The sequence below is a fragment of the Cervus elaphus genome, chromosome 1, assembly GCF_910594005.1.
Source record: "Cervus elaphus chromosome 1, mCerEla1.1, whole genome shotgun sequence".
Classification (NCBI taxonomy): domain Eukaryota; kingdom Metazoa; phylum Chordata; class Mammalia; order Artiodactyla; family Cervidae; genus Cervus; species Cervus elaphus.
In genome coordinates, this window is record NC_057815.1 from 93,040,053 (window position 1) to 93,050,666 (window position 10,614).

Genomic DNA, 10,614 nt, shown 5'->3' on the forward strand with positions numbered 1-10,614 from the left:
CTTGTGGCTCAGCTGGTAAAGAATCAGCCTGCAATGTCGGGGACCTGGGTTTGATCCCTGGGTTGGGAAGATCTCCTGGAGAAGGGGAACAGCTACCCACTTCAGTATTCTGGCCTAGAGAATTCCATAGATTATATAGTCCATGGGGTCGCAAAGAGTCAGACACCACTGCGTGACTTTCACTTACTTAGACTTTTTAATGATGGCTGTTCTGATATGTGAGGTGCCACTTCATTGTAGTTTTGATTTGCATTTCTCTAATAATTAAGAAAGTTGAGAAGTTTTCATGTGCCTGTTAGCCATCTATATGTCTTCCTTATAGAAATGTCTATTTAGGCCATCTGTCCATTTTTGGATTGGCTGTTTGTTGGTGGTGGTGTTATTGAGCTGTTTGTATATTTTGGAAATCAAGTGCTTGTTAGTTGCATTGTTTGCAAAAATTTTGACCCAGTTGAAAGGTTGTCTTTACATCTTGTTTATACTTTCCTTTCCTGTGCAAAAGCTTTTAAGTTCCATTCGGTCCCATTCATTTATTTTTTATTTTATTTTTATTGCCTTGAAAGTGACCAAAGAAAATGTTCCTATAACTTATTTATTTATGTAAATATTCCCTCCTTTCATATGGATGCCCAATGTAGTTTATTTCACCTTGTGACTTGTGTATTTGATATGGAAAATCTGTAGTTAATCTCCATGTAAGTTAAGAATCACAATTTCAAAAAAAGACAAACGCATATGTGCTCTGAGGCGTATAGTAATTCCCATTGGCTATCTATTTTACATATGATAATATAAGCATCCAGGTTTACCTGTGGCTGATTGATGTTGACATCTGGCAGAAACCAACACAATTCTGTAAAGCAATTATCCTTCAATTAAAAAAAAATCAATAAATTTTAAAAAAGGAAAAAAAATGCAATTCTGAAACCATAGAAAAGTGTGTGTTTTCACTTTATTGCCTTACTTGCTCAGGTGGAGTATTTCTTCAAACAGTGGATGTAGTTAGTGTTCCCTTCTCATTTATTTCACTCAAGAAATGAGCTGGATTAATATAGGAATGGGATAAATTCCTTGCACTAAGGAAACTATAATAAGTTGACTGGGGATGTGTACCATTTTGGAATAAGCTAAGACTACAGAGAAAAGGTATATTAAATAACCAATCAAAGTTAACAGTTTTTAAACTTTGGCAAGAAACACTAAAGTAGCAAAGAGAACAGTAACTACGTCATGAGTCAAGGTCCATATGGTGTTTCATTGCATCTGCCTGCATGTGATCATATGTGATTACTTTTGATAATGGAGTTTCTGCCTTTAGGAGGTTGATTCCATAATTAAATCCTATAATCTAATCCCCATGGTTACCCCACCCTCTTTAAGAAAAAAAAAGTATAAAAGGGCAGCAATGAACTTATATTCAAAAGGTGTCTCAAATTTTTACAAAGATATAATTCAAATTTTCTCTAAATTAAATGATAATTTAATTTTAAATGACAATTTTCCTATTTTTGTGCCTCAGCTGAGTTATTGGGGATTATAATACAACAGGAAACAGTAGACTAGACAAGTTAGTACTGAGACAGATGCTATTAAGTATGTGGTGCTGTCTCGGTCACTTACTGCTGTGGACAGGTATATGGCATTAATTCTGTAGTGAGCTGTATGATGAGAACAGTTGTTTGATTTACTTTAAAACACTACAGAAATATTCTTAAGAACATGAAAGATGTCAAAATAGTGGTTATTTAAAATGGATTATTTTTGCTATTTGGAGAATACAGAAGTGATTTCAGAGTGGTGATACATGAATTTGGGGTTGAAGAATTTAGAGAGCTGTCTCTATGAGAAAAAAAAAAATCCATTTGAGTTAATTCAAATACCTGGTAACATTTCAGCAAAGATGGTTTTGTACTTTGGATGTGGGCTAAGAGAGAAAGAATAGAACATAGATGTTGCATTTGCAAAAAACAGAAGTGAAACGTAGATTTAAATTAATTATTTAAGAGTCATACAACCGAGATACAACACAGTGAATTGCTTAATAAATTTCAATGCTTACTCATTTGTACACTAATTTTCCTCTTGCTTTGGTTACTTTATTTGGTATGCTCTGTTGTCCTTAGTTTTTATTCATGTTTGACGTACTTTGTTAATTTTTATCAATAATTTATTAATATTATTTATTACTATTTCTACTATGTCAACAAACTTTTTAAAGGGAAATATTTACACCTAATGTAAGTTTAAGTTGAAATTAAAAGATGTTACTCATTGGCAGGAAAGTTATGATAAACCTAAACAGTGTATCAGAGCAAAGACATCGTTTAGCTGACAAAGATCTGTATAGTCAAAGCTATGGTTTCTCCAGTAATCATGTATGGGGATGTGAGAGCTGGACCATAAAGAAGGCTGACCACTGTAGAATTGATGCTTTTGAACTGTGGTGTTGGAGAAGACTCTTGAGAGTCCCTTGGACTACAAGGAGATCCAACCAGTCCATCCTAAAGGAGATCAGTCCTGGGTGTTCATCGGAAGGACTGATGTTGAAGCTGAAACTCCAATACTTTGGCCACCTCAAGCGAAGAGTTGGCTCATTGGAAAAGACAATAATTCTGGGAAGGACTGGGGGCAGGAAGAGAAGGGGACAACAGAGGATGAGATGGTTGGCTGGCATCACCAACTCGATAGACATGAGTTTGAGTAAACTCTGGGAGTTGGTGATGGACAGGAAGACCTGGAGTGCTGCAATTCATGGGGTCAAAAGAGTCAGACACGACTGAGTGGTGCTGGAGAAGACTCTTGAGAGTCCTTTAGACTGCAAGGAGATCGAACTAGGTAATTCCAAGGAGATCAAACCAGTCAATTCCAAAGGAAATCAACCCTGAATATTCACTAGGTGGATTGATGCTGAAGCTGCAATACTTTGGCCACCTGATGCAAAAAGTCAATTCACTGGGAAAAGAGAAAAAAAAAAAAAAAACCAACAACAACCTGATGCTGGGAAAGATTAAAGGCAAAAGGCAGAGGGTGGTGGAGGATGAGATGGTTAGATAGTATCACTGACTCAATAGACATGAATTTAAGCAAACTCCTGGAGACTGTGAAGGACAGGGAAGCCTGGAGTGCTACAGTGCAGATGGGGTCACAAAGAGTCGGACACAACTTAGCGACGGAAAGCACACACACTAATTTATTTATAATAAATGGCCAGAAAAACAATTATATTTCACTGACTGATTTCATCTTTTCAGGATTGGCAGACACACTGGAGCAGCAGGTTATCCGCTTTTTGCTCTTTTCTGTGATTTACACACTTACAGTTGGGAATGTTGGGATGATCCTCTTAATCAGGACTGATTACTGACTTCACACACCCATGTACTTTTTCCTGGCTAAGCTGTCCCTTTGTGGGTGTTTGTTATTCATCCATCATGACTACAAAGATACTGGTAGATTTATGACCAGAGAAGAAGACCATCTCCTTTGCTGGCTGCTTTCTGCAGATGTACTTCTTTATAGCCTTGGCCACAACTGAATGCATCCTTTTTGGGTTAATGGCCTATGACCACTGTGTGGCCATATGCAACCCTCTCCTTTACTCCGTGATCATGTCCAGGACAGCCTGCCTGAAAATGGCCGCAGGGGCTTTCACTGTAGGACTGCTGAACTCTATGTTTCAAATTAGTTGAAGAAGCAGCTTCGAATTCTGCAGTTATAACGTTATCCATCACTTCTATGACTTCCCTTCAATTATTAAGGTCTCATGTTCAGTCACATATCTGTATGAAATCATCTCGTGTATAGGAGCTGTTGTGAATACAGTCAGAAGTCCACTGGCGATCCTCACTTCCTACTCCTACATTCTCTTCTCCACCTTTTGTATACATTCAGGGGAGGGAAAGTGCAAAGAATTCTTCACATGTGCCTCTCACCTGACTGATATCATTCTGATTTATTCCACCACCATCTACACTTATCTGAGACCTACTTCCAACTACTCCCTGACTCAGGATTAATTGGCTTCTGTCTTTTACATGGTGGTGATCCCCATGTTGAATCCTCTGATCTACAGCCTCAGAAATAAGGATGTAAAAAAGGGTTTATGAAATGTAATTACTAGGAAAAGGGTTCCTTTATTTTGTGAGTGGTTCATTTTCAGGACTAAATAGACTATGTCTTGAAATTTGAAATATTGGTCAAACTTATTTTCATTAGAGCATTGTCTATGTAACCATGTTCTGTTAATAGTTCAGTTCAGTTCAGTTCAGTTGCTCAGTCGTGACCGACTCTTTGTGACCCTATGGACTGCAGCATGCCAGGCTTCCCTGTTCATCAACAACTCCCAGAGTAAACTCAAACTCATGTCAATTGAGTCAGTGATGCCATCCAACCATCTCATCTTCTGTCATCACCTTCTCCTCCCACATTCAATCTTTCCCAGCATCAGGGTCTTTTGAAATGAGTCAGTTCTTCACATCAGGAGGCCAAAGGATTGGAGTTTCTGCTTCAGCATCATTCCTTCCGATGGATATTCAGGACTGATTTCCTTTAGGATGGACTGGTTGGATCTTCTTGCAGCCCAAGGGAGTTTTAAAACTTTTCTCCAACACCACAGTTCAAAAGCATCAATTCTTTGCATTTAGCTTTCTTTATAGTTCAACTCTCACATCCATATATGACTACTGGAAAAACCATAGCTTTGACTAGACGGTCCTTTGTTGGAAATGTAACGTCTCTGCTTTTTAATAAGGCTGTCTAGGTTGCTCATAACTTTTCTTCCAAGGAGTAAGCATCTTTTAATTTTATGGCTACAGTCAGCATCTGCAGTGATTTTGGAGCCCCCCAAAATAGTTTGTTACTGTTTCCCCATTTATTTGCCATGGAGTGATGGGACCAGATGCCATGATCTTAGTTTTCTGAATGTTGAGTTTTAAGCCAACTTTTTCACTCCCTCTTTCACTTTCCTCAAGAGGCTCTTTAGTTCTTCACGTTCTGCCATAAGGGTGGTGTCATCTGCATATCTGAGATTGCTGATATTTCTCCCTGCAATCTTGATTCCAGCTTGTGCTTCATCCAGTCCAGCATTTCTCATTAAATACTCTGCATATAAGTTAATGTTATACAGCATTTATTTGATGAATATAATTTATCCCCATTAGGTAAGAGCATAGAACTTTCTTCTAATCATTGTATATTTCACTAGACCCCTAAAACAGAGATTATAAAGAAATTTAGATTAGGGAAATAAAGGACTAAGTATATAGAGACAAAAATAACAAAGTCACATGAAATGAACCATTTAATGAATTTTCCCTTTTTTGATGTTTTGTTTTCACCATTTATGATTTGTAAGCGATATATATTACTGGTGGCAAAATATTTTAAATTCATAATATATTTCCATTTTATTTTTCTGAATCATTTCCTGGGGATATTCTTAAATAAAATTCAAGAATGTTATTTTAAATGTAATAGTAAACTCTTCAGCTTTTATTTCCTTTGTTTCCACAAATGCATACATATTCACTAATATATAAATATGAATTGTGTGCAGTGTTCTATATAGAAAACAGCTGTTTGGTTAAAAAGCACAATTAGACCAGTTTTTTTCTATTCTTTTCTTTTCTTCTCCAACATTTCCTATTCTTCTATGACTCTCTCTTCCAGAGTGATACATATACACAAAACCACATGAACACACACTCAGTTATATTTAATTAGGGCATAGTTCCAAAACAGGTATATCAGTGTTTAATGGGTGAAACTGACATATTCTGTATAATAGACTCATGGATTTCCTGCTTATGGTAATCTTCTGTCAATTACCAACAAAATCCTTTAAAATTAATCTGAATGTTAAAAGCAAGCCTTAATATGAAAGTGGAATGGGAGTGACTTAATAGAACTCAGGAGGAAATTGAGAGGGGGTCAGCTCTTGTTAAGATGGTAACTTTATTATATAGTTTTTGGAGAGAAACTCCCATGGCCCTTGCCTTGAGCTTGCTGCTGAAGTGGCACCTGATAGAAGCTGTGATGTTCAATTCAACTGGCCCGGTGAAGCTGACCTCATGACCTGTCATAAAGCTGTCATCCAGCTCAGACATCTAGGTCCCTTTGCGGCCCACATAATTCACATTGGTCGGAAGACTATTCATGAGCTTAGTAGCCAGCATCTTCTCCAATTTATTTCACTCAAACAGTGGTGGATTTCAGGTTAAACTTACCCAGAAATGTGGTGAGTTACATACACACACATTTACACACAGACACACACTCACACATATGCATACAGGGGCGGGAATTATAATTTTGTAGTGGGTTATGTACCCTTTTGGAATAAGCTAAAATTATCAAAAAACAGGCAAGTAAATAGCCAATTAAAAAATGTTTTATCTTTGGAAAGCAACTTTAAAGTAACACAGAGATATATAATCAAGTTATGATGAAACTCCACACAGTGTGTGATTCCATCTACCTGTATGTGATCATATTTTAATTACTTTTGAGAATGGAGTTTCTGCCATTAGAGTATTGACTCATAATTAAAAGCTATAGTCTAGTCCCCATTGTTACCCAACCCTCTTTCAGGAAAAAAAAAAAAAATCCAGGTTGTGTATATACTCAAGATGTGTCTCAAATTTTTACACAGAAAGAATCCATACTGTCTCTGATTTCATTTCACTTCAAACATGAAAAATGTCTCTTTATAATTTTTGTGCCTCAACTGAGTTATTAGGGAAGATTCTGATAAGAAAGAAAATAACAGACCAGATGAATTAGTACTGGGAAGGATGTTACTGGGTACATGCTGCTGTCTCTATTGTTCCCTGCTGAGAACAGGTAGAGTGACTGCTACTATAGGGCACTGATTTGATAATGTGTTTTGTAAATGAGAACAGTTGTGTGGTTAACTTTTAAAACGCTACATAATCATTCTCAAGAATATAATGGATGTCAAAATACTGATGATTTGAAACAGGCTATGTTTGCTGCTTGGAGAACATAAAAGTGATGTCCGGATGGCAAGTCATAAATTTTGAAGATGAGGGAATATAGAGTCGTCTTTGTGAGAAAAAAATGCATTTGAGTTAAACAAATACCTCCCCAGAAAATGGGAAAGACTTCAGCAAGGTTAGCTCTGAAACTTATATTTTGGATATGGGCAATAGGAGAAAGAATGGAACATGAATGTTGCATTTGCACAAAACTGAAGAGAAATATATGGACTTAGACCAAGGATTTGTGGATGCCTCAACCTACATTTGAAACTTCAACATTTATTCATTTTTTCACAAATTTCTACATTATTTCAGTTGCTCTATTTACTATACTCTTTTATCCAAAGCCTTTCGCCCCCCCCACCCCCGCATATGTCACTAACTTCATTAACATTCCTATTACTTCATGTAAACATTGAACAGTGAAATGTTTCCATCTAATGCAAGTTGAAGCATGATATATCTGTAATAAATGGCCAGAAAAAATTATACTTCACTGACGGAGTTCATTCTGTTGGGATTAACAGACACATTGGAGCTACAGGTTATCCTCTTTTGCCTTTTTTCTATGATTTATATGCTTACATTTGTGGGGAATGTTGGGATGATCCTCTTAATCAGAATGGATTTCCGACTTCACACACCCATGTATTTCTTCCTGGCTAACCTGTCCTTTGTGGATGTTTGTTATTCATCCACCATCACCCCAAAGATGCTGGTAGATCTATTATCAGAGAAGAAGTCCATCTCCTTTGCTGGCTGCTTTTTGCAGATGTACTTCTTTATAGCCTTGGCCACAACTGAATGCATCCTTTTTGGGTTAATGGCCTATGACCGCTATGTGGCCATATGCAACCCTCTCCTTTACCCCTTGATCATGTCCAGGATGGTCTGCCTGAAAATGGCCACAGGGGCTTTTACAGCGGGCCTGGTGAACTCCATGGTAAACACCAGTTATGTAAGCAGCTTGCCATTCTGCAGTTCCAATGTCATCCATCACTTCTTCTGTGACAGCCCCCCACTTTTTAAGCTCTCCTGTTCTGACACACACCTGCAAGAAAGCATCTTTTCCACATTCGCTGGTGTGAACATGGTTGGGGCTCTGCTGGTGATTCTCACCTCCTACTCCTACATTCTCTTCTCCATCTTCCGTGTGCATGCAGGGGCGGGGAGGCGCAAGGCGTTCTCCACGTGTGCGTCTCACCTGACAGCCGTCATCCTGTTCTATTCCACCTCCATCTACACTTATCTGAGACCTACTTCCAGCTACTCTTTGAATCAGGACAAAGTGGCTTCTGTGTTCTACACAGTGGTGATCCCCATGTTGAATCCTCTGATCTACAGCCTCCGGAATAAGGAAGTAAAGAAGGCTTTATGGAATGTGATTACTAGGAAAATAGTCCCTCTATTTCTAGGATTGTTGCCTTAATTTTCTTGACTACACAGAGCATGTTTTGATGTTTTAAAGTGTGGATCAAGTTTACTGTTTTTCATTAGAATATTTTCTAATTTAGAAATTTTCTGATTTCTAAACACTAATTAATAGTGTTTTATTATTACTCACATACTTGTATCCAATTGGGTATAAACTAACTGATATAAAATGTGTATCAGACTGTTACAAAATTATAAACTTTCACCTGATTATTTTATATTTCCATTGCATTATCAAAATCTGTGCTTATTCATAAAGTAATCTTGGTTAGAGAAGTGAAGTTATTAAGTATTTAAAGACAAAAATGACAGTATCACATGAAACTAGCCAAGTAAAGAGCTTAGAATTTTCAGTTTATTTTTTCCGATGCATACGTTTTCACCATTTATGTTTTGTGATAGATTCTTATATAGCACATATGACATATTTCTAGTTTTGAATAGATTCCCATTTTATTTCATGAAATAATTTCCTGGGGATATGCTTAAATCAAAATTCAGGAATATAATTTTAATAGTAAACACATCAACTTTTATTTCTGTTATTTCTACAAACATATTCATTATAAAGAAGTTGTGAATTTGTATAAAAGAATGCAATTTAGAAAACTGTTCTCTGATTAGAGTGCACCACTTACAATAGTTTTTCTTCTATTGCCCTCTTTCCTTCTCAAAAATTTCCTATTCTTTTCTCACTTTCTTTCTTCCACGTGATTTATACACTCAAAGCTACCTCACACACATTTAGCTACTCCAGAATTTAATTAGTTCTACTGATAGACATTGACATTGAATGGATGTAACATACATATTATGGAAATCTATCAATTAACAATAAGTAATCAAAATTAATCATAACACTAAAGCTAAGCAATAATATGAAGGTGGAATGGGAATTGGCTTATTAGAACTCTAGAGTAAAGTTAGTGGGGTTCAGGGTTTGCCCAAAAGATCAATTCACATATAATTTTTGAAGGAAAATTCTCCATGGCCTTCCTTTGCTCTTTCTGCCAAAGTTGTGTCTGATAGAGGCTGTGATGCTCAAGTCGTCTGGGATGAGGCAGATCAGATCATGATCTGTCACAAAAGGCCATTCAGGTCAAGCGCCCATGGCCCTCTGTGGTCTGAAGAACATCCACAGAGTAATTCGTCTTGTCTCTGAACCCCTGGGCTGTGCTCTCGGTCCATATTTTCTCCTTGTTCCTGGAAGCCCTGCAACAAGCTCATCAGGCTGATCTCAGCAAAGATTCCCTCCTCCACTAACTGACTCACCTGCCTTCCGCTGCACCAGCCAGCTGCTCTTTGGTTGGTCTCTTTCTACTTTCTCTGTCGTAGGTATTTCTGGGATCAAGATAGTTCACTGATAAATACTAATATTCTTCTCCTTCCACTAAATGTTTTACTTTCTAGTAAAACTTAGGAATAGAAACATTGTGTTCAGGATGAAATATAGTTATTCTGAGATTTGGGTGTTTTGACATATTGCATTTAGACCATGTCACTGTTCTCTAACTCAGCCTTCTACATTTAATTAATCTCATTTAATTAAGCTTGCAAATATTTAAAACTTTGGGAGGTTGTTGTTTTTTTTTTTTTTTTAAATTAATGAATGTGCTCCTTATATCTGGAGAAGGAAATGGCAACCCACTCCAGTATTCTTGCCTAGAGAATTCCATGGACAGAGGAGCCTGCTGGGATGCTGTCCACAGGGTCGCACAGAGTCAGACACGACTGAAGCGACTTAGCATGAATGCATGCATTGGAGAAGGAAATGGCACCCCACTCCAGTGATCTTGCCTGGAGAATCCCAGGGACGGGAGCCTGGTGGGCTGCTGTCTATGGGATCACAGAGAGTCAGACATGACTAAAGTGACTTAGCAGCAGCAGCAGCTCCTTATATACATTTAGACTAATTTTTAACCTGCAAACTTTGTAAAACATGTTTTTAAAATTATTGTATGTTCTTTCTTATTAAGGCTTCCCTGATAGCTCAGTTGGTAAAGAATCTGCCTGCAATGCAGGAGACCTGGGTTCAGTCCCTGGGTCTGGCAGATCCGCTGGAGAAGGGAAAGGCAACCCACTCCAGTGTTCTTGCCTGGAGAACCCCATGGACAGAGGAGCCTGAGGGGCTACAGTCCTTGGGGTCACAAGAGTCGGGCACGGCTTAGTGACTAAACCGCCA

The 10,614-nt window shown here is 37.7% G+C and overlaps 1 protein-coding gene and 1 pseudogene across 1 annotated transcript; both read left to right on the top strand.

Annotated features, from left to right (window-relative positions):
• Positions 1-202: 202 nt before the first annotated feature.
• LOC122702892 lies at positions 203-4,169 on the top strand (annotated as a pseudogene).
• Positions 4,170-7,470: 3,301 nt separating this feature from the next.
• On the top strand, positions 7,471-8,427 carry LOC122674435 (olfactory receptor 5F1-like). Its single transcript, XM_043872785.1, has one exon. The coding sequence runs from the start codon at positions 7,471-7,473 to the stop codon at positions 8,425-8,427; it is 957 nt and encodes a 318-aa protein (XP_043728720.1).
• Positions 8,428-10,614: the final 2,187 nt, after the last annotated feature.

Coding starts and splice junctions, on each gene's coding strand:
- LOC122674435 (XM_043872785.1), top strand. CDS start 7,471: ATGGCCAGAAAAAATTATACTTCACTGACGGAGTTCATTCTGTTGGGA.